Source organism: Mesoplodon mirus (assembly GCF_964341445.2).
Source record: "Mesoplodon mirus genome assembly, chromosome: 13".
NCBI lineage: Eukaryota > Metazoa > Chordata > Mammalia > Artiodactyla > Ziphiidae > Mesoplodon > Mesoplodon mirus.
In genome coordinates, this window is record NC_138989.1 from 10084317 (window position 1) to 10109330 (window position 25014).

Consider the following 25014-nt stretch of genomic DNA (forward strand, 5'->3'; position numbering starts at 1 on the left):
TCTTGGCTGAAGCAGGATCCTAGGTGAGCAGTTGCTTGATGATTGGCATGGAGAAGATAACACTAATTTGTGGCCTCGATTTTCTTACAGAGACATCAAGCCCGAGAACATCCTCATTGACCGAATGGGACACATCAAGCTGGTGGATTTTGGATCAGCTGCTAAAATGAACTCAAATAAGATGGTAACAAAATAGAATAAGATAGCTTAATAGAGCTTATACTACAAAGTGTTCTGAGGTCCTCATAAGTTTGGAAAACATGGGATAAAGTTGAGCGACCTTCTGGAGCCCTCATCTGTCAGTGTGTGAAATGATTTCTCTGCAGGGTGGGTGGGGATGGGGACACAGAGCGATTTTCCAGACTTACTTGATCTGGTACCCTTTTATGTAAAATACCTGTTAATACCCTACAAAACATTTTTAGGAACATTCTTATAGTTTGGATTAAAAGATGGGAAAATGCTTATTTTGTTTTTCCCTTCTTTTTCCTTGCTTGTTAATAGATTGTCTTCTGTTACATTTTCTTTTTCACTTTAAATATTTTGATGAAATGTAACCTTATTTATCTCAAATCCTCTTATTTCCTGTGCAATGAAATTGAAAGTAATCACCAGAGAATTTGAACCAAGTGTTAAGCATTAAGAACCAAGTACTCAAAATGTCGATTCTAAATCCTGGACCTTTGGTAAAAATTAAGCTGTATTCCACATGCTAATAATCATTAAGCTGTATTCCATGTGCTAATAGGAAGGCAAGAGGGTAGCTATTGAGGTCAAGAGTGAGAGTATTTTAGGAAAAAGATGACAAAGTAAAAGAAAATTAGAATTTAGAAACCTAATAAAGTTGGTACATACTAAAATGTAAATTTTCAGGTCGACTATGCAAAAAATGGTAAGTCTAAGAAAAAATTGACTTAGATTTTAAGACTAACTTCCCAACTGAATCACTTGGTGATCTGGACAAATCCTTAGAAACTTGGGCTTTTATTCTTCCTCTAGAAAATACTGGTTCTAGTTAAAATGCAGAAATTAAGAGGTGAGGGGTGGCTGCTCTTCAGAATGCCTCCTGGGTCTGAGAGTTTAGTCCTTATGAAGGGCAATATATAAAATTTTCTTTTTTTCCCTCAAGTTCCTTGGAGGAAACGTGAGTATTATTATGTTGATGCGAGGAAAAGGATCTGGGTTGTGTTAACTCTTTGCATTCCAGGGTTTGGCCTCCCTGTTCTGCAGATCTGAGGCCCACTTGACGTAACTTCCTTCAGGTTCAGGCTCTTGGAAAAACAGGCTCCTTACCTTGTCTGAGGTCAGGGTTTTTCTACCTTAGCACTGGTTGTTTTTTACCCGCCCCCCCTCAGATTATATGCTTATAATCTATTCCACTTGATCATTACATTAATAATTAGATTAGAGTATCAAAGAATTTTATGTTTTAAAAATTATGTACAATTTAGAAACAGGCATGAGGGCTTCCCTGGTGACGCAGTGGTTAAGAATCCGCCTGCCGGTGCAGGGGACATGGGTTCGAGCCCTGGTCCGGGAAGATCCCGCAAGACGCGGAACAGCTAAGGCCGTGCGCCACAACTACTGAGCCTGCGCTCTAGAGCCCACGAGCCACAACTACTGAGCTGTGCTCTAGAGCCCGTGAGCCACAACTACTGAAGCCCGTGTGCCTAGATCCCGTGCTCCACAACAAGAGAAGCCACTGCAATGAGAAACCCGCACACCACAACCAAGAGTAGCCCCCGCTCGCCACAGCTAGAGAAAGCACACGCGCAGCAACGAGGACCCAATGCAGACAAAAATTAAAAAAAAAAAAAAAAAAAAGAAACAGGCATGAAAACTTAGGTATTGAATTTAGTGGAATAAAGTACAGAAAAAAAGTTAAATCATGCAAAGTTTTATCATCTGGGATTCAAAAACCTATACCTTGCATTAATGACCTTAATAAAATCAGGCATCTAGAAATAAAATGAAGCATAGATATGTAGTCAGCACCTCTGACATTTTGGTCTAGCGAATTCTTTGTTAGGGGGGTGCTGTCCTGTGTATTGTAGGATGTTTAGCTGCATCCCTGGTCTCTACCCACTGGATGCCAGTGGCACCCTCCCCTCCAGTTGTGGCAACCAAAATGTCTCCAGACATTGCCCAGTGTTCCCTGGGGGACAGAATCACCCCTGGTGGGGAACCTCTGCCATGGACTGAGAAGCATCAGAAGGCTTATCAATTTGAGCTGGCAATGTGTGTTTGCGATAAGAAAACCTACTCAGAAAACTCCATTATGATCCAGAGTCACTGCTTGGTAAAGAAATGGGAATAAAGAGTAAGGTCCTATCTCTGCATCTGGAATCGCTCTCTTCAGAGCCCTTGGTGGAGAGACAGGACTCCTCTTCATTTCAAATTTCTATTTTTCAGTGCTGCAAACTGCCCTTTCCAATTCTGCGAGCGGTAGCAACACTCCCTTCAGGCGGGGAGCCTCCGGAGGCACTCAGGTTTATTTGCCGCTCGATGGTCAAGGAGATAATGGCCCTCAGTCCTACTCACTTGAGAATGTTGTAGCTCCTTTTCTCTTAGAGAATAGCCTCCCCAGAACTTTGTGCTCTTAGGGCCAGAATGTGACAAGCAGATGAGAAGGAATTTTTAGCATTGCTTTAAGTACAAAGGCCCTTTTGTTATAAAAGATCAACAATTTGCAATCTAGATCAAGTATGGATATAGAATTATACTTTTTTTTTGTATTCTTGATCAATGATGATGGGTGAAACGTGTTTCCTTTAAATAGAATGTTTTATAGGTCTAAAGTACGTTTTAAAAGTTTTTTTTAGTACTCAAAATATACTATGTAAAATATAGTTCACACTTGCTGAAATTGTTGTATGTTACCTGAAATCCATTCATCCTTTTCCCTACCACCTGCCACATATGGTCATTGTATTTTGGATATTTGTGAATCTTAGATCTGTTGAGTTTCCCATCTTCCATTGTCTTTATATTTAAGCTTTTTAGCCAGAATGTTGCTTGGGAGTATTTTCATTATGTTCCTCCAGGTGGACCATACTGCCTGGAAGTTTGGGTGTTGAGCAGAGATGTCACCCACTTCACCTTATTAGAATCTCAGAGAATGGCAAACAGCTAACAGTTCCAATCTGTCTCACTCGGCCCTTGTGAAAACAGTTGTAAGGAGATTATAAATAAAGAGCATTATATAGCATGTTAAGTGATAATCACTACCATTTAGCAGTTGGAAACCCATAGGAGATAGCCCTTTTTGAGATTTATGGAGGAGTGAAAAGATTTTATTACTTTTCCACGAGAGGAACAACATAGCGAGACTATTTTTCCCCGCTGCTTCTGCAGGTGTATGTTTATGCCCTGGGCAGCTAGAGGAGTAAAGTTAGGTTGAAACAGTTTTACGTATAAGCATTCTTACAGGAAGGGGATTGGGAGGAGGAAGACTGGTTTTCTTACCTTCTTCTCCATCTGCTTTCTGCTTGTAAAAGAATCTGCTAAATTTTGTAAAAGAATCTGCTGGGTTCATTCCCTCCTTCCCTCCTTTCTTTTCATTTCAACCCTCTGTCTCTCGAAAATGTGACAGACTCTTCTGTCTCCTAGTCATTTTATTGTTGTCTCCTCCTGAACTGGTATATTTTCTTCCCTGTCAATACAGGGAAAATTAAAGTTCAGTAAAACTGGGGCCTTGTCAGATGGTTATACTGCAGGCAGGCTGCGCTCCTAGTACACGGTCCCACTTTTAACATCTCACCCAGGTTAGCTGGCTGTGAATTGCCACCAGAGGAGAGTGAAAAGATCTTGCAAAATCCTTATCAAGATGTGTCAGATTACATGTTGGACAGATTTAATGTACTTGGAGGTCAGTAACTCATGGAAACTTAGGAGCCATTAATTTTCATTAAAAGTCTTTGTTAATTGATATTAATTACTGTGGTAGGAGAGGTACAGAAAGCAAGCTAGGGGATTTTTTTTTTAATTTTGGAAATTTACAAAATTGTTGGACATAAATGTGTATAATCACATACCTGTTATGGGGCAAAAACAGTTGCGGAGTTATCCGACTCTTTGGAAAGTCTAACCATTAGTTTGAACATGAGGCATTGACAGTTTATACCTTTTGCTGGGTCATACTGATAAACATGACCCAGTCAACTTCCTTTCAACTCTTTGGTTGTGAATAAGTGACCAAGCCCTGGGAGCTGCCATCTCCTAAGGATATTCAGGAGAACTGAATATCCCCACACAATCTAGTGTGATGATAAAATAAAATCTAATACATAGAAATGATGAATATTTGAGGATTGTGTATTAATGGTTCTGCAAAACAATTAGGCATAAAGGGTAAGCATTTAATCAACAATACAGTGGCGTTACCAGTACCTAGTCAAACCAAGATGTTACAGCTTTCCCTCTCTTGTTTTGACATTTTAAAGATATTGTAAAACAACGATACCCCAATTTTAAAAAAAAGATATTTATTTCTAGTTGTCAGCATTCAGGATTTTTCCCCCCCAAAATCTTGTAATTAATCTCAGTTCTGTGCTGAGCTCAATAACACACACACAGTAAAAGATAGAAGTCTTGGCTCAGGCTTCCCAACATCAAGGCCTCCCCTTGACCTAAGCTACACTCAGTTCCTCAAGCTTAGGGTGTCCTGTCTTAGACCAGATATTTTCTTCTTTCTTCTCACTTTAGTCCCTCAGCACAGGCCTGTGGGTTTCTTGGGTGGCGTGACCATCTAACTTTCCCAGGCATGTGTTTGCAGTGGAAGCCCTATTGCTCAAAGTGATGGCTGACTGGTGTCAAGAATAACAGTATCGCACTGCTTTCTGGGTTTAAGGTTTGAAAAAAGCCTGTGATGGGCCTGAGGGAAGGGGTGAAAAGAGAGGGAGTAGGGACAACGAGTTTGTTTCCTATAACAGTGGGTCTTTGAGGCAGAGGAACAGACCAGATTAAAGTTTACGGCTGGAAGAGCTTCGGTCTTCATCACTGGAGAAAGGAGACCTCTTAGCATCTTCTCTAAACATTGACTTTCCTCTCAATCTCCATTCAAAGCAAAGCAAAGCAAAGCAAGTTGACTTTCTTGATATAAAGCCCAGCCTTAAAGGTATGTGGCCATACCTATAAAATCTCTCAGCTCACTCAGGGGCAATTAACACCCTTTAATAGGGAGAGAGTTCTTCTGCACCATGTAGCTGCTGCTGTGAGAGAATCCTTTTTAGATGTAGGGTTATTGGACAACTGGTCAACCCAATATGTGACTAACAGGCCCTCTCTGTTTTGATGGGGAATAAGGTTAGAGAGGTGATCCTTAGATTTCAAATTTCATGATTCAATAAAACTTCAAGACAATTTTGAAGACCAAAAGTTTGCCAGCTTACTAGGTTGCCTAGGAAGGAGTCGGGGTGAGGGGCAGAAAACATACCCTTTTCATCTGTGTCATTTCAAGAAACAAAGTATGTTTAAACACTAAACCAGTCAGAAGGACAAATTCTCAGAAATAAGAGAATTATTAAGTGGAATATATTAAGTGGAATATATTAGCTTTATAAAAAGACCTCCTACATTGTCCTGATATTTCTTTGTCAAGGTCAGGTGCTTCGGTACCATAGGATTGGAGGGCTCTGTGTCTCTTAACAGTGGGGAGGGAACCACAGAAACGGGAGTTGGGGGTGAGGAAAATGAACTCATTAACATTTGACCTCTGGTGGAAAGTATTTATCATGTCTTGCCCTGCGGGTGGGCTGAATAGGAATGTTGATTCCAAATATTTAAACTTGAGATATAACACATGCTTGCAGTATTGTGTTGCCAGCTAGCTGCCAGTTTTTCAATAATGAGAAGATCTTTTAGATTCATCTTTACATGTTATCGTTTTACTGTTTTCATAAGTAAGAGAAGTTCTATCATAACAGTAAGATGTATCAGGAACGACATCTTCCTTTGCAGGTATATACCCAACTCTCATTTGTGTAACTAAACATATATATCATCAACAACCCTGGGCCCTTTGCCTTTGGATTATATTATGTGCTTTTTTTTTTTTTTTTAAAGTTAGTGAATCATTTGCTTTTCCTGATGCTGTGCCACTTGACAGAAAGTTCAAGTGCCTGGGAGAATAATAATCAGTGGCAAATCAGCTTATGTCTGAATTGCGTCTGTTGGCAATCCATTTGAGGATAATTGAAAATTTGCTGTGTTCATTTTATTTATGGGTTTCCAGGTGAATGCCAAACTCCCAGTTGGGACCCTAGATTACATGGCCCCTGAAGTGCTGACCGTCATGAATGGGGACGGAAAAGGTGCCTATGGCCTAGACTGTGATTGGTGGTCGGTGGGAGTTATCGCTTATGAGATGGTTTATGGAAGGTCCCCATTCACTGAGGGAACCTCAGCCAGAACCTTCAATAACATCATGAATTTCCAGGTAAAGAGCCATTATTAGATTTTGAAGTAATATTGAGAAAAGTCATCTAAAATTGTGGGGATGAAAGTTTATAATGTAAACCAGCAGTTCTGGATAATAACAACAACAACTACTTTAAATAGCACTTTACGCCAAAAGCAATTCTAAATGCTTTATTAATTGTATTATATTGACTCTCAGCTGCCAGTAATTGTAAGCTTATGCCATCATTTTATGTACCATTAAAAAAGAAAAACTGCTGCCCATTAATCTAGGATATTTCATTGATTTCAGTGTTGTCAAATGTGAATAAAATGGGAGTCTTAAAATTTGTGAAATATAGTTCATTAACTTGGCTAATCCTCAAACAATCCTGTGAGGTAGATGACATTATTATTTTCATTTTACAGATGAGGAAGCCAAAGCACAGAGTGGTTAAGTAACTTGCCCAAAATAGCACAGGCAGTCTGGCTTTGAAATCCATGTTCTTATATGCTATACTGCTTCTTAGTACTGCTGGCTGTCAAATATGGTAGTAAAAGTCAAAGACATGGATTAGAAATACAGTAATAGATACATAAAGTAGAATTAAACCTATTTTCTAATAACTGTATTTGTCACTATAGTAAGCCCATTTCTTAAGGAGATGATGAATATCTATGTTTTAGTTTCAACCAAAAGGAAAAAGAGAATGTATTTCACAGGTTTTTATATATCATCCAATTTCTTCCTGGGATGCTTAATGCATATTTTTCTATGTACAGTACACTTTTTGTATGCTTAATACATACATACATTATTTGTTATTCCCGAGTCTACTCCTGAGTTAAAGTTTCCCCTGAGATGATGCCTGGGGCTCATTTGTTTCCTTCATTTCCATCCATTCATTCAGTAACGAGTGAATTGCACTAGGCACTGTTAGGTGTTAGGTACCAGGTTTGAAGTGATGAGCAAGAAGGAGAAAGGCCCTCTCAGCCTTCTTTCTCCATCATCACACAGGAATCAAAATACACCGTGTGTGTGCAAAAGCAGAACACGGGGAGCACGCAGGAGGGAGTGAGTGATAGGGTGGGAGAGGGAGGCCGGGAGGTAGGCAGGGAAGAGGGGCTGAGGTTGGGGAGGGCCTTCTGGGCAGAGAGGACAGAGTGATTTGTTCAGACAGCTTTAAATAGCTCATTATTGTTGGATGGCAAACAGCGAGGTGGGGAGTGTAGCTAGATGAGATGGGAGAGGGTACAGGGATCAAGTTATGAAGGGTATTGAACCCTTGCAAGGGAGCTAGGCCTATTGATATGAACAGGCTGTTTATTTTGGGAACATGCCTTTGGTCCCAAGTTAAGAGGGCATAAAACTTCCTTCTTAAAGAAAGAAAGAAAGAAACTTGCATATACGAGAATTGCTTTTTTAACTTGGAGACATGAGAAGCTGAATTTGCTAAGGGAATAATAATAATTATTATTTTTTGAAATAGCGGTTTTTGAAGTTTCCAGATGATCCCAAAGTTAGCAGTGAATTACTTGATCTGATCCAAAGTTTGTTGTGTGGCCAGAAAGAGAGACTGAAGTTTGAAGGCCTTTGCTGTCATCCTTTCTTCTCTAAAATCGACTGGAGTAACATTCGAAACTGTAAGTAGAGTCGTGTTCCTTCAATTTCAGTGTTGGGATTAAGAAATGCTTAAGAATGGTCTGAAATTACTCTGGCCCACAGAAGCTGGTATAAATTATATAAGTAAGGGTTTTAATTATCTATAGGAGTAGAAAAGGGTAGTGATGTAGCTGTCTTTAGTAATAAGTCTTCTTTAACATTGTTGGCACAGAACTGGGTCACTTATCAAACTCTGTGTTTATGTGGCCTTTGGAATATTACCCCTCAGTACATTAGAGGTACAGATTGATAGAGATTGAAGGTTGTCACTTGGTTTGACAGAATTTCTTCCCAGAAGAAGAGTGGACCTAACTATTTCATTCACAAGATTAGGAAAAAGACTCAGATTAGGCAAAGTGCCAGGGTTGCTCTGCTAACTGGCCAAGCCTGCCCTAAAGCCATGAATACCTTGCTGTGTTCATTTTTTTCCCTCTAAAGTATTTGTCTTTGCTCACAAGCATGTAAAACCTATAATGCACATGCACAGTGGATTCATTCATACATCGCTTTGTTATCAATTAGTGCAGACTAAATTCATTAAAAACAAAGACCTGATTTATTATCAACAAATCCAAAATGCTTGGTGTTTTACAAATTGGTGATTTTTTTTTCAACCTTTTTTTTCTTGGATGTGTTGTTGATTGAATGTGATCTAATGACCTGACCCAGTGATTAGTGTAGATTAAGGTCTGTAGGAAAGCAGTTGGCCTGGTTGAGTGTTTGATTTTTAGTGATATCCCTCCTGATAGGGAAATGGAATCCATTTCTAGGTGTCAAAACCAGGCTTCTAGTTGGAGCCGTATTGTAATTATAACCTCTTGTACCTTCAGCTGGAATGTATGAGTTGGGTTAACAGCCAGTATTGTCCAGTTGAAAGCCATTTTGATGGTTTCTCTGACCCCCTGCCAAAATATTTAATTAAGTAGGCGGTATTTCCATAAATCGCTCTTGGCATTTTTTTTTTCTTCCGGGAGCAACATCACTGTATTTTTCAAATCTTTAGGCACCAACCCCCAGATCTCCAAGGTTTAGAGCTTTTAATCAGCAATATGTTTTTTGTTTTTTCTGGCTGCGCCGAGTGGCTTGTGGGATATTTGTTATATCCTGACCAGGGATTGAACCTGAACCCTCAGCAGTGAAAGCACCAAGTCTTACAGGACCACAGGACTGTCAGGGAATTCCGAAGTTCCCGCAACAATATGTTTTCAGTGTGCTCTTCCTTTTTTTCTTTTGGAAAGATTTGAAACAGTTTCTTTTTGATGCTGCTCAGATAGTTAATCTTTTCTGGCCTTACCTTATCTCTGTAATCTTCTTGAATAAGAAAGTTCATTTTTTTATGCCTGCCCTTGCCGATGGTGTCTAATAATGTATCTTCACTCTAGTAAGTCAGTGAACGGTGATTAATCACACAGGTAACTTTATTCTGTATTTTGGTAAACCTTGATGATGTTTTGGTATCATGTCAGAATTCTCAGATTTCGTTCTAGTCTTTTCCTCTCAGGCTGTTTATTGGTTTTAGGCTTGTTGGGCTTACGAGGGTAAGTACTGTTCTGTAAATTATAATACATAGTGCCCAGGGAGGATATGTGTTGGCGTAGAGCATGGCCTCTGCTGTCCATCATGAGGCCCGTCTTGTGGAAGGTCATGGTTATCACTGGGATGAGATGACTCTGGGATGGGTCACTGCAGTCTTGGTCATCTTCACACTTGTTGCCTCCACACTTGACTCACCACGTCTCCTGTGGTCCTACTTAATGTTTCCGTATCCTGATAAATAGCCACTTAGTTTTTCCTTATCTTTAACACATGTTTCTCCCCCTCCCACACCCAGTGCATATGAGGGAATTCTCACCCAGCTGAATTCTGATTCTTTTTTTAAATTTATTTTTTTTAATAAAAATTGTATATATTTAAGGTGCACAGCATAGTGATTTGATACACATACATATACATGGTGGAATGATTACTACAGTGAAGCTAATTAACATAGTTTCCTCCTTCCCTCCCTCCCTCCCTCCCTCCCTCCTTCTCTCTCTCTGTCTTTCCCTCCCTCCTTCTCTCTCTCTCTCTTTCCCTCCCTCCCTTTCTTTTTTTCTTTCTTTCTTTCTTTTATGAGAGCACCTGAAATCTGATCTCTTAACAAATTTTCAGTATTCATTACAGTATTATTAAGTGTAGTTATCACACTGTATATTAGATCTCTAGGACTTGTTCATCCTACATCACTCCAACTTTGGACCCTTTGACCAGAATCTCCCCATTTCCCCCACCTCCCCACCCCTAGTAACCATCTTTCTACTCTGTGCTGCTATGTATTCGACTTTTTTAGATTCCACGTATGAGTGAGATCATGTAGTTTTTTTCTTTCTGTGCCTGTCATATTGCCCTTTGCACCATGACCTCCAGGTTCATCCATATTGTTGCAAATGGCAGGATTTCCTTCTTTTTTTAAGGCTGAGTAATATTCCACCACACATATGTAAATATCCATTCGTCCACTGATGGACACTTAGGTTGTTTCCATATCTTGGCTACTGTGAATAATGCTGTCATGAACGTGAGAGCACAGATAGCTCTTTGAGGTACTGATTTCATTTTCTTTGGGTGTATACCCAGAAGAGGGATTCCTGGATCACATGCTAGTTCTATTTTTAGTTTTCTGAGCAACCTCTATACTGTTTCCATAGTGGCTGCACCAATTTATATTCCTACCAGCAGTGCACAAGGAGTCCCTTTTCTCTACATCCTCGCCAATAGTGATTATCTATTATCTTTTTTTCTTCTTTTTTTTTTTTTTTGCGGTACGCGGGCCTCTCACTGCTGTGGCCTCTCCCGTTGCGGAGCACAGGCTCCGGACGCGCAGGCTCAGCGGCCATGGCTCACGGGCCCAGCCGCTCCGCGGCATGTGGGATCTTCCTGGACCGGGGCACAAACCCGTGTCCCCTGCATCGGCAGGCAGACTCTCAACCACTGCGCCACCAGGGAAGCCCCTATCTCTTATCTTTTTGATGACAGCTATCCTAACAGGTATGAGGTGGTATCTCATTGTGGTTCTGATTTGCATTTCCCTGATGATTAGTGATGTTGACCACCTTTTCATATACCTGTTGGTCATTTGTATGTCTTCTTTAGAAAAATGTCTTTTCATGTCTTTTGCCTTGAATCCTGATTCTAAAACTCTAACAGAAACTCTTGTTTTTTTTTAAAATACATTTATTTATTTTATTTATTTACTTTTGGCTGTGTTGGGTCTTCGTTGCTGCACGCGGGCTTTCTCTAGTTGCGGCGAGTGGGGGCTACTCTTTGTTGTGGTGCGCAGGCTTCTCATTGTGGTGTCTTCTCTCGTTGTGGAGCACAGGCTGTAGGCGTGTGGGCTTCGGTAGTTGTGGCATGTGGGCTCAGTAGTTGTGGCTCATGGGCTCTAGAGTGCAGGCTCAGTAGTTGTGGCACACTGGCTTAGTTGCTCCGCAGCATGTGGGATCTTCCCGGACCAGGGCTCGTACCCATGTCCCCTGCATTGGCAGGCGGCTTCTTAACCACTGCGCCACCAGGGAAGTCCCTCTTGACGGTTTTTAAAATATAAGTCCCAATATAGTGGTTCAGAAGAGTCATGAAATATGTTTGCCTTAAAGAAAATTTCTTGTAATTTATTTTCTTTTTAAGATTAATTAATTGATTATTTTAATTTTTATTTCTTGGCCGCATTGTACAGCTTGCAGGATCTTAGTTCCCTGACCAGGGGTTGAACCCAGGCCCCCGGTAGTGAAAGCGCTGAGTCCTAACCACTGGACCATTAGGGAACTCCCAATTTCTTGCAATTTAAATAAACATTTTACTTTGGAATAATATCAGATTTATAGAAAAGTTGCAAAGATAGTGCAGAGAGTTCCCACATACCCTTCTCCAGTTTCTCTTAATGTTAGCATCCTACATAACAATATCGCATTTGTCAAAATAGGATTAGCATTAGTACATAACTATTAATTAAACTTCGACTTTATTCCAGTTTCCCCACACATGTCCCTTTTCTGTTCCAGGAATCAACCCAGGGTACCATATTGCAATTAGAATGTTTGCAGTTGATATGACTTACCATGGCTGAGGTGCTTAGTGTAGCTCAGCCAGTGGGTGGGATCTCCATGCCCACTGAGGATTGGTAGGGCCTTTTCCTGGAGGTTCCATGGCATCCCTGACTGCACAGAGTGCTATGGTATTAATTTTCAGTGTCTCCTAGCAGATTTTACTGCTTTTCACCAACCTCTGATCCTTGTGTATTTGCAATCAACTCAGGGTTTGTGATTGAAAACGTTGCTGGACTCCATGCCATTTGAGCTATTTTCTACTAGGTAACTCTAACAGAAATTATGCCTTTGTTTAGTCCTGTTTCTCATAGACACACATTGAGTGACTCTCATCAACCAAAGCACTTGAAGTCATTAGGTTTCCCGAGTTCCTAGTTGCTGCTCCAATGCCTTGTGGTTCCAGGCTGTTGAATATTTCCACTTTCCACACACGAGATTGTCCCTTGATGAAAGCAACATTAGCCTTTCTGCTATTTCACCCCTAATTCTTCTTTTTCTTGTTGTAACCAATGAAAGGAAGTAGTGCTTAACACAGCAGGTAATAATCTTCTAAAACTCATTATCTCAAGAGGTGGTCCTGGCAGGATATATAAATGCGATTTAAGAAGGGTCTGGGCAGGTTCATGAGTGACAGAATTGGGAGTGGCTACTGGGAGAAACTAGGACATGCCTTGGCTTTGACCCCTGAGGTCAGATGGAGCATCTGCACCTTCTTGGGTCCGGCCCCTTGGAGTTGCTGTGGGCAACACCACGTGAATCAGGAATCTGACCTAGTTCAGGAATGGTTATTCTCCCAGCAAGTCAGGAGCTCTCTGATGAGTTACTGTCACTCTCATGGGTTACCGTGCACCTATTACCCTGATGTTTCATTCCCAGCCTCATGTGATCAGATGTAAAGTTGAGTTTTTAGCTACTTATTACTATTATTTCAAGGCTGCTTTCCAAGTTTTAGTAGGGGGCCTCTTAAATATACTAGCTGCCCTGAGCTGTGCAATTCCAGTGATGTTTCAGGTATTGGGCAGGAGTCTGATTGTACCCCCCCGCCTGATTTTCTGGGCTTCTGGAAACTTGAAGCCAATCAGACCCCCTCTTTCGTGCCTTTGGGGTTATGCCTACCTTTCCTGGCATCATGCACCTGCTTGTGTCAATGGGAGAGTTTTACTGTCAGGTGTGCCCTTCTACTCACATCTTTTTAAATGTCTTTCCCCAAAGGCATAGTGATGTCAACGGAACCAGCATGCTTGCACCTTTCATCCAAACCAGCCACGTCTTGACAGTGAGAAACGCTTAATGAGAGTGTTGATTGTAGATTGTTTCCTAGAGCATCTGTGGCTAATGCTCTAGAGAACTTGTTTTGTCTGTTGCTTATGACTCGGCCTTCTTCTCTTGAATCATCTTCCTTTCACTCTTCTCAGAAAGGCACAGTTCTTGCAAAATTACTCTTGAGTTTCCAGGTCCTTAGCATTTGTTACAGAGAGTATGTTTCATTTCCATCCGGTGGTGACTCAGTGGTGGTCATGTGCTGATCTGCCCTGAGATTTTCCCCTGCTGAAGAGGTTCCTTTGTCGTTGATCATTATTCACTACCTGGCCCCCGAATGGCTGTAGTGAAACCGGAGATGCACAACCCTGTGATTGCTCTATAAACCTGAGGGATGATGGCCTTTGGTTTAAAGGAAAGGGATTCTATGGCTTCCTAGCCTCGGGTGAAATTCTCACTTATTGTTGCGTGTAGAAATCAGCACCGTGAGACTCACTGGGTGTTTTATTTCAGTCCTTCAGTCTGATAGGAAACACTGGTTAAGTAGCAACTGTTCTGTGACAACTACCAGGTATTTAAGTATATTATGCTACATTACTTCAAAACAATTCAGAGGTAAGGATTATTGTACCCATTCTACAGATATGTACACTGTGGTAACTTGTCCCAGGTCATATAGCAAGTGAGAGAGAGGGTCTAGATTTGGGTTGAGGTCTGGGTGGTTCTAGAGCCCATGCTCTTAGAGCAATACCGTACATGCCTTAGCGTAAATAATTGTTATTAATGATGTTTGTGTTGATGACAAATAATAAACCGCTCTTTAGTCTCTGCGTCTGTTCAAGCACATTTGGAATTTGTAGCAATTTTGCATCTACAAGATTCATCATGATATCTGAGTGCTACATGCTAAGTGCTAAGTGCTAAGTGCTACGTGTTATGTTAGGTGCTGTAGCTCTATTGATGAATGAACTTGGATACACCTCTGCTTTCAGGGAACTTACAGTCTAAGTTATAGGTCCCTTGCTTAAATAGAGCATAGTCCTGTTTTTTTTTTTTTTTTTTTTTTTTTTGGTGGTACGCAGGCCTCTCACTGTTGTGGCCTCTCCCGTTACGGAGCACAGGCTCCGGACACGCAGGCTCAGCGGCCATGGCTTACGGGCCCAGCCGCTCTGCGGCATGTGGGATCTTCCTGGACCGGGGCACAAACCCATGTCCCCTGCATCGGCAGGCGGACTCTCAACCACTGCGCCCCCTGGGAAGCCCCTGTAGTCCCGTTTAAATTTCCATACCACATAGTGGTAGGAAGTTTGGGAATTCCCTGGTGGTCCAGTGGTTAGGACTCTGCACTTTCAGTGCCGTGGACCCAGGTTCAATCACTGGTTGGGGAACTAAGATCCTGCAAGCTGTGTGGTGTGACCAAAAAACCAAAAAAGTAGAAAGTTGAATGCTTAGTAGGTCACCCACTGGCTTACTGAACCACATATGCTTGATCTTAAACAAAATGTAGCCTGTGACCCAGTGACCCCTTCCCCATATACAGCATCCCCTTCTTTCTTCTAATCTATTACCCTCCCCATGCCTCAGAGCTAGCCTGGGAAAGGACCATGTTGAATCGATGACTCTCTTCTAAAAATTTTTTTTTTATAAAGCTGTTTTATTTATTTATTTATTTATATTTTATTTATTTATTTTTGGCTGCATTGGGTCTTCGTTGCTGCGCGCGGGCTTTCTCTAGTTGCTGCGAGTGGGGACTACTCTTTGTTGTGGTGCACGTGCTTCTCATTGCGGTGGCTTCTCTTGTGAAGCACGGGCTCTAGGTGCGTGGGCTTCAGTAGTTGTGGCACACGGGCTCAGTAGTTGTGGTGCATGGGCTCTAGAGCACAGGCTCAGTAGATGTGGTGCAGGGGCTTTGTTGCTCTGTGGCATGTGGGATCTTCCCGGACTAGGGCTCGAACTCGTGTCCCCTGCATTGGCTGGAGGACACTTAACCACTGTGCCACAGGGAAGTCCTCACTTCTAAAATTGTGATTTATAGTCTCAAGGTGAATTGAGAGGACTTGATTCATGTTTTCTGTTTATTCTAGGTTATGTAGTTTCTCAGCCTCGATACTGTTGACATTGAAGACCAGGTAATTATTTGTTCAGGGACTGTTCTGTGAATTGCAGGATGTTTAGCAGCACCCACAGATGCCAGTAGCACTCTGCTCCCTGTGACAACCCAAAATGTCTCCAGACATTTGCCCAGTGTCCCTTGGGGGGTACAGCTGCTCCTAGTTGAGAACCATTGTTTTAGAAGAATTGGTCAGATAGTTACCAGGAGAGAGAATATCACAGTAATCAGAATCACTCAAGACTGCCATTGCTAACCAGCAGTGGAACTGTAATCTGGGGTCAGGGGGACCCTGCTTCACTGAGTGTGGTCCATGGACCAGTGGCATCAGCATCACCGATATCACCTGGGAGCTTGTTAGAGATGCAGAGACTCAGGCTCCCCTCCACCCCAGACCTGCTGAGTCAGAAGCTGCACTTCAGTAAGATCTCTAGGAATAAAATTCCTGTGTGTAGCATTTGTGAAGCCCCGCAAAAGGAGAAAACGAGATCTGTCAGCCTAAGAGTTTCTTGCTCATCTTGGCTGGGTTCTCCTTATTTTTTCCACGGGGCTCAGGGTAAGGGGAGACCGCTTTTTGGCTAAGGACTTCCCCGGGTGGATGGAACTGCTTGGAAATGCTGGATTTTAGGCTCTGCTTTTGACAAATTTAAAGCTTTTCTTTCAGATGGACTGTACGTCCTTCATATCTTTCGAGATGGTGGTTTAACTTAATCTCTTCCTGCTGACAGCAAATAGGTGGTTGTATAAAAGGCATTTGTATGCCTTCTACCCCCTGCCCCCACCATTACTCTTGTCCCATATCTACTTTTTTTCTTTTTAATTGAAGTATATTTTGGTTTGCAATGTTGTGTTGGTTTCAGGTGTACAGCATAGTGATTCAGTATTTTTGCAGATTATATTCTATCATAGGTTATTACAAGATAATCGGTATAACCATATTTACTTTCAATTAATGATGGATTACATTTCCTTCATTATCACTTTTTAGGTGTGTATTATATTGCCGTGCCCTTTACTGAGTACCTACTATGTGCCTAGGGGCCCTGCAAAGCACACTATGCATATTATTGTCCTATTTACTCCTCCTAAAACCTCTATGAGGCAGACACTGTATTCGGGCCCACAGTACAGATGAGGATACTGAGGCCTAAAGAGATGAAGCCACTGGCAAAGGGCCAGTAGTTGAACCAGTAGTTGGCAGTGGTAGGAGTCTAACTCAGGTCTCCCTGACTCCAAATTCACTTTGCTTTTTTTTGGGCTGTGCCGTGCAGCTAGTGGGATCTTAGTTCCCTGACCAGGGATTGAACCCAGGCTCTTGGCAGTGAGAACGTCCTAACCACTGGACCGCTAGGGAATTCCCAAGTTCACTTTGCTTTTTTAAAATTTATTTGAAAAAGCAGTACAGTCCATGATAAAAAAAAAATTCAAGCAACACAGAAGGTTAAATAGTGAAAAATTGTCTCCTTCCCACCGCACGCCCAGTGCCTCTCCCTAAAGTGAACCATTATTGTCAATTTCTTGTGTAACTTTCCAAGACATTCTGTATGCTAATATAAACACCAGTATAATCTGTACTCAACAGCATTGTTATACTGCCTCCTAAGAATTCTGGAGTTTTTATTGTCAGGCTGTTTTCCTGCATCATTGAAATAAATGAAGGAGAAGTCTTTGTACAATCCCAACATGTTTATGCTTTGAATTGGCCATCCTGACGTTGAGTTCTGATGAGTGGTTCTCTCTTCTCAAATGAAAACCCCTTATGGTTTTGACAAGCATATTTCATTTATTTCTTTTGGTGTTCTGCTTTTAGAATAGCATTATCTCAGTGACTTGTATATTGTGTGTGTATGTGTGTTGGTTTTGAGCCTTTTAAAGGTCTGCTGGTTTTGGGATTCCTAGCAGTTGAGCAGGTTTCTGGCCATGTTTTGATTTCCAAGCTAGTTGGAGGAGGACAGCAGATGTACTTCTCTGTTAGCCTGGGTTGGCCTTTAAATGTATCTCCCTGTGCGACACCCACCCAGTCACTTCAGGGGCTGGAGGAAATGAGGAAGGGGAACTGGGGGTGTTTGGGGGATCAGCATGAGGGAGAGGAGGGCAGAAGGGCAAGGGGATGGTATAGTGATGGCAGAAACTCAATTTACTGGACCAGGAGCATGTGGGCACCACCTGCTAAAACATAAAAAAGGAATAATGGGGATGTGGTCAGTAGTTCTTACAGGCTAAGAGATATACAGGGAAATATTTGTATGTTTCTTGGGGATTGTTCTGCTTTTTAAAAAAAAATATTTTATAGAGTAAGTTATTGATAAGAGAAAATAGGCTAAAAAGAGCTAAAAGCAGGGAATTTCCTGGTGGTCCAGTGGTTAGGACTTGGCACTCTTCATTTCCGGGGCTCCGGGTTCAATCCCTGGTCATGGAACTAAGATCCTGCAAGCCACACATTGGGGCCAAAAAAAAAAAAGCTAAATGCATATGGATTAGGATTCTAGGATCTCCCCCTCTAGTCTGAATTTAGAAGCTACCTCCAGAGAGGTTAAAAATATGTAATATTCCACTTTATTCCAAGATAAATTGAGATGGCTTACTTTAGAGATAATTGCAATACTAAAATGAGAAAAATAAATAAATGGCGAAATCTGGGTGAAGGGAGTATCAGGGTAAGGAAATAGAGTCAGGGTTAACGGTAAAAACAAACAAATTCCTGTTACATTGGTAGACAGGGACGGATTTGGGATCCTCATCCTCCTAGTGGCCAAAGCAAAAAGGAGAATATGAACAGTTGTAAGAGCTTCAGTCCCATGAGAAAAAAATCCAGAATGGTGTGCTCAGAAAAGACTCAATTTTCTGGTACTGAACCCTGAGGAATTTCAACATGGGGTTCCCCAAAATGAGACCCCTTGTGACGTGGTGGAGCACACCCCTCTAATACGTGCCCTGGGGATTTCCCTATGACCGCTTCTTATGGTGCCTCTTAGTGTAAGCCAGTGCTGCAGTGCTAAATCCCATTTCAGAAAATCATTTCTAAATGAGGCAAGTTCATGCCTTTCCTGGGAGAAGATGGGAAATGAGGAATAGGTTTGTTAGAGAGCCCGTAAATTGCAGTCCTCAATCCTTCAATTCTCACTTGCTCGGAAGGTTTTCCAGGAAACATGGAAATGATTTGGCTAAAGATTCAACATTATATTAAACATCTGGGACTCTATTCAGCAGCCAGCTTTCCAGTCAATTCTGTGAAGTGCGGTGATTGCATTTACGCTCGTTTTCCGAGGGCAGAGTTCGGACAGAACTAAAGAGGGAGGCTGGCAGGAGTCAGGAGAGATCAGAGCTGGACGACGAACCGTGGGAGGTCCAGGTGGCTCGTGACCACTGAGGGTTTGGGAACAAATTTCAGTGTCTTCACTTTAGAAAAGAGTGCCCGACTCTGTTGGTCCCTGGGGATGGAAAGAAAAGGATAACATTCAACCACAGCATCAGCAGTTCGGGGACCAAGACCCACCATTCCTAGCCTTCAAAATTCTGACTAACAATGGACACACACAAAGAACTGATAGCCACACAGGGACCAAAATAGCCACTTTACTCTTGGCAAGGGGGACGCTCAAAAGCCTTTGATGCGGGTCTCTGGTAAATTTACGCCCTACCAGAGGTGCATGGTGGGCCTTCTGTCATGGACAGGGAGGCCTCGCCCCAGTGGGCCTGGTGGGTAAGGAGGACAAGAGCCGTCCGATGGCCGAGTGCCCGCCAGGCCTGGGTGTAGGCAGTAACCTAGGAAGCGTTGAGCCCGCTTCTTGCTTTTGAGGCACGGTAACCCTGTCTCCAGTACAACAGCCTGATAAATGCCCAGCTCTGCTGAGTCAGATGAGTTCCTCCTTCCCTAGGTGAGGAGTGAGTCAAGGGCTGAGACTAGATGTGTTCATTCATGGGGTGAAGGAGCCTGAGTGGAAGCTCCTTAGACCAGGAAACGATTGGGGACAAAATATTCTCCCGTCCCAATGGTTGGAAGCAGCTTTATTGAGAAATAATAGGTCGACAATAAGCACATGTATTTCAGGTGCACAGTTTAAATTTTGACATATGTATATACCTGTGAAAAAATCACCACACTCAGGATAATGAACATCCGTCACTGCCTAAAGTTTCTTCTTGCCCCTTTGTAACCCTTCCCTACCACCCTCCCCCCACTGTCACCTCAGGTAATGACTGATCTGCCTTCTCTCACTGTACTTATATATTTTTTTAATTTTTAAATTTTTTTGGCTGCATTGCATGGCTTGCGGGACCTTGGCTCCCCAACCAGGGATCAAACCTGGTCCTTCATTTGGGAAAAGCATGGAGTGAAAGCACAGAGTCCTAACCACTGGACCACCAGGGAATTCCCTCTCCCTGTAGTTTAGTTTGTATTTTCTAAATGTTATATAAGTTGAGTCATAGAATATGTGCTTATTTAGCCTGGTTTCTTTCGTTCAACATCATTGTTCTGAGATTCATCCATGTTATAGCATGTATCGTAGTTCATTGTATGGATATACCACATTTTGTTTATCCGTTCATCTGCTGATAGACATTTGAGTTGTTTCTTTGAAATATAGCTTCTATGAGCAAGTCTGTGGACATGTGCATTCATGTCTCTTGGGTAAGTATCTAGGATTAGATTGGCCAGATCATATGGTAGGTGTATGCTTCACTTTTTAAGAAACTGCCAAACTTTTCTAAGTGGTTGTGTCGTTTTACATTCCCACTGACAATGTGGGAGAAATCCAGTTCCTCCACATCTTGCCAACCCTCCAACAGGTGGATTTAAAGGCACTCATAACTTGGAGTATAGTTAGCTGTGGAGATAGGCTTACATTTTTTTAAATTAAAAAATTCTGTATATATATATATATATAATTTTTTTCCCCACGCCATTAACTTGACAAAGAAGCCAGGTCGTTGTCTTATAGAATATCCCCACATTTGTCTCTTTGCTTCTTCCGTAGGGGCTGATGGTGGTGGGTGGTGTTTTTCCCGCCCCTGTAAACTGGAAAGTAGCCCCCAAAGCTAAAATAGAATCTGAGTTGACTTTTCTGACAAGTGTATCTAGTAGAGGGGCTTCTCCTGGCCGAAGATGGGACAACATAAGCATCATAAAGACTGCAGTGGCTTGAAACCCATGACATATATGAAAATTCACTCGTTCATAGTGGCAACTGAAAAAAGAAGTCTCATTGGTCACTTCTGGCGGTTGCTAAGGCCCCCCCCCACCTCAGTACTCTGAATGTTGCTTAGTATTGGGAAAGAACCGAGCATTTATCCCGCCTTCATATTTGAACTATGTTCCAGGGTAACCAAATTGTTAATGTGCTAATAGACGTAGAAAGAATGACAAAATTAGAAAACCACCATTTTCCAGCCCTTAATAAAATAATGATTCTAGGGAGTGATCATCCATGGTTGCTGAGATATGTAGTGAAAGATGGGAGGGAGCCTCATGGGGGAGCGACCACGCTGATCTCACTGGACCCCATGGATCATTCTTAACATCACACAAAGAAAGATAAGCAGACATGTGTGCCCTCTAATGTCATGGACTAGTAAGTAGGCAACACATCCTGGGGAGTATTCTCGTCAAGAGAAATCGAGGGCTTCCCTGGTGGTGCAGTGGTTGAGAGTCCGCCTGCCGATGCAGGGGACACGGGTTCGTGCCCCGGTCCGGGAGGATCCCACATGCCGCGGAGCGGCTGGGCCCGTGAGCCATGGCCGCTGAGCCTGCGCGTCCAGAGCCTGTGCTCTGCAACGGGAGAGGCCACAACAATGAGAGGCCCGCATACCGCAAAAAAAAAAAAAAAAGAGAAATCGAATATGAGTGTACAGATGGCCCTGGATTTAACTGCCAGTTTCCAGGAAACATGGGGACAGAGAAACATGTTAAATGATGTCACAAGGATACAATCAACCAAGTCCAGAATGTGGGAAATTCTACAGGGACATTGTGATCCAGTTTCTTAAACCAATAAATACTATTAAAAAAAAAAAAGGTCAGTGATTATAGATTGAGACATACCAACTACATCAGTGTGTGAACCTTGGTTGGATCCTGAGTCAGACAAATCAAATGTAAAGAGATATTATGGGGACAACTGGAGAAAATTGAACAAGAACATGGTATTAGATAATGTTAAGGAGTTACTATTAATTTTTTGGGTGTGATGAAGGTATTATGGTCATGGTTTTTAAAAGTCCTTATCTGTTAGAGCAGTGGTTCTTAACTGGAGGCAATTTGGCAGTGTCTGGAGGCATTTTTGGTTGCCATGACTTGCGGTGGCATTGGCACCTAGTGGGTAGAGGTCAGGGATGCTGCTAAACATCCTACCATACACATGGCAGCCCTCTACAACAAAGCATTCTCTAATCCGGATGTCGGTGATGCCACAGTTGAGAAACCCTAAGTTAGGGATATCTGCTGCAGTAATTGAAGGTGAAATTATTATGACGTCTGGGGTTTGCTTTTTTGGCGGAGGGGGGTTTTACATTTTTATTCATCTGAATATATATTCTAATAATTCTTTCAACGTAGCCTGTGGTTGATAAATCTCTTGAATCTCTGAATGTTAAAAAGATATTTATTTTACCCTGTCACTTGAATGCTCATTTAGCCATTGGCACTTCGGTTCAAAATGATTGATGGTAGAGAACAGGCAGGAACATTTTTTCTGTTTTCTTCATAGATACATTTCAAGCACCTGGAACCATGACTGAAAAATAATAGTTCCATTATAATTTTTTGATGAATGAGTGACTTTCATCATTGCTTTTTATGAGCATTGTGTATGAGTTAGCTATGGATATCTTTATTCTTTTACCTTGTTCTCCATCTAGCGTGTACAAATACATGTATTTGCTTTTTTTTTAAAAAATAAATTTATTTATTTATTTATTTTTGGCCGCGTTGGGTCTTCTTTCCTGTGCAAGGGCTTTCTCTAGTTGTGGTGAGCAGGGGCTACTCTTCCTTGCTGTGCGCGGGCTTCTCATTGTGGTGGCTTCTCTTGTGGTAGAGCATGGGCTCTGGGTGTGCAGGCTTCAGTAGTTGTGGCATGCAGGCTTTTCTCTGGTTGCAGTGAGTGGGGGCTACTCTTCATTGTGGTGCGCGGGCTTCTCATTGCGGTGGCTTCTCTTGTTCCGGAGCATGGGTTCTAGGCACCCGGGCTTCAGTAGTTGTGGCACGCGGGCTCTAGAGCACAGGCTCAGTAGTTGTGGTGCACAGGCTCAGTAGTTGTGGCATGCGGGCTCTAGAGCATAGGCTCAGTAGTTGTGGCTCACAGGCTCTAGAGGGTAGGCTCAGTAGTTGTGGCGCACGGGCTTAGTTGCTCCGCGGCATGTGGGATCTTCCCCAACCAGGGCTCGAACCCGTGTCCCCTGCATTGGTAGGCGGATTCTTAACCACTGCGCCACCAGGGAAGCCCTTTTGCTTGTTTTCATTGTAGTTTTTTTTTTTTTTTAGGAACTGTTTAGAGCTGTGTACCTAGGTCTTTGTATTCTTTCCATTCAGCACTTGGATGGTACTTTTCATATGAAACATATCTTTCTTCCCCTCTGGAAAATAATTTTTTGTTGTTTCTTTGATAACTTGCTATTTTGGGGTATGCTTTTAATAATCGGCGCACGTGCAAATAAAATAGGGGTGGGGATGAGATGAAACGAGAACGTTACAAGCTGTTGAGGGCACGCAGGAGTTCATTTTACTCCCGTACCACTTTGGTGCATGTGAAAATTTTCATAATAAAAACTTAAATTTAAAAAATGTTGGAGGAAACCGCCCCCCCCCCGCAAATGTTGGAGAAAAGGATACCACAGAGGTCTTGAGGGTAGAAAAGAATGAATCTAATCTGATGTGTCCTTAAGTGTAGGTAATTCAAGGGGGAAGGTGCTGGAAGGGAAAGTTGTCGGGGTCTAGAGCGAGCAGGTCCCGGGAAACGGAAACCCATGAACTATTGTACAAGTGTGCTCTGGGGGCCTCCACCTGCGCCCCACACTGGATGTATCCACACCCAGCTTTGCAGAGAAATACGGTCATGACTAGTTGCAGTTTTTTGTTTTTTTTTTTTTTTGTAGTACGCAGCCCTCTCACTGTTGTGGCCTCTCCCGTTGCGGAGCATAGACTCCGGACGCGCAGGCTCAGCGGCCATGGCTCACGGGCCCAGCCGCTCCGCTGCATGTGGGATCTTCCCGGACCGGGGCACGAACCCATGTCCCCTGCATCGGCAGGTGGACTCTCAACCACTGCGCCACCAGGGAAGCCCTACTAGTTGCAGTTTGAAAAGATTCTCTTTGAGTGTTTTTATCCTATGTAGGTGTTTCCCAGGTCGCTGTTTACCTAGACCAAAAGGGAGGGGGGAAAACAAAGTGATGCTACGACGTTAGAAGGCTGGTGGAAGTGTGATCCAGAATTGAGAGGAAGCATCCCTAAAAGGATAATTCTGTGGGAAAACATAAGTAGTTTACCAAAAACTCGATATTAAGCAAACTTTAGGAATATGGCTTTTAAGAATGGCGAGATTCAGACAGCACACAACTCCATCAAGATCTTATATCTGCCCCCAGAGAGGAAACCTGCTTAGTTGTTGGCAGCCAAGCCCTGGCATCCTTGAGATTGATGGATGGAAGCATCCTTTAGTAATGCTAAAACTTCCTTATTCATTTACTTTGGAGACACCATTGTAAAAATTGATGACCAGCCAAATCAACATTACCTTAAAGTCTTTTTATGGCTCTTTTGGGAAGCAAAGACGTGGGATAATTTTTTATTTACTCAAGTCTATGGGAAACTGGATCCGATTTGTCTTCTTTTTACACTGCATATACAGTGGGCTGTTTGGACAAGTTATATCTGACCACTTCCTGCGCGGAGGGGAGAAAGTCGTGGGCTTGCGTGAGGCTCAGGAGATATAGTCTGTTCTCATGGGCTCAATTACTTACGTGTATTTAGTAGCTAGCTCTACTTGCCTGTCCCTTAATTTATTCTCTTTGTTCATTCCCATGAGATCTCTGATATTGGATATCTCGGTCTTTCTATTGCTACCTTTTTCTCGCGCAGTTGTTCCTATTGTAAGAGTCGGTCATTGATATTCCTAAAATCTCTGCTCTTGCATCAGTTGTCACATTTTTTGCCATGCCTCCTGTTAATCCACGTCCTCTCCCTTTCTGTTATCACTTCCTTAGTATAGAATTTGTCACGTTAACTATTGTAGACCTGTCCTTCAGCAGTTCCTAGCATCGACCTCTTTCTGCCATCACTGTTGAAGTGATCTTATCAGTCTCAGGCACTGACACCAGCCCAGCACTCTTAAACTCTCTCTAATAATCCCTTCTGTCAATCCAATCTAGGATTTCCCCCCTTCAAGGTCCAGCCAGGATTTCACTTGCATTTACTTCCCAGCCTCATTACCCACAGCTTTCTTGGGCTGCTGTTCCCTGGCTTTTCTAAAGTAGCACTCATCCCCACTGCAGCCCGTGAAGACATCTTT

General features: G+C 42.5%; 1 protein-coding gene across 1 annotated transcript in view; it reads left to right on the forward strand.

The window, feature by feature from the left end:
• Positions 1–25014, forward strand: part of CIT (citron rho-interacting serine/threonine kinase) — a 171655-nt gene that overhangs the window by 34195 nt on the left and 112446 nt on the right. The window contains exons 7-9 of the mRNA XM_082641760.1: positions 91–184; positions 6233–6436; positions 7887–8040. Of these exons, the coding sequence (XP_082497886.1) occupies positions 91–184; positions 6233–6436; positions 7887–8040 (452 nt within the window). The remainder of the gene's footprint in view (positions 1–90; positions 185–6232; positions 6437–7886; positions 8041–25014) is intronic.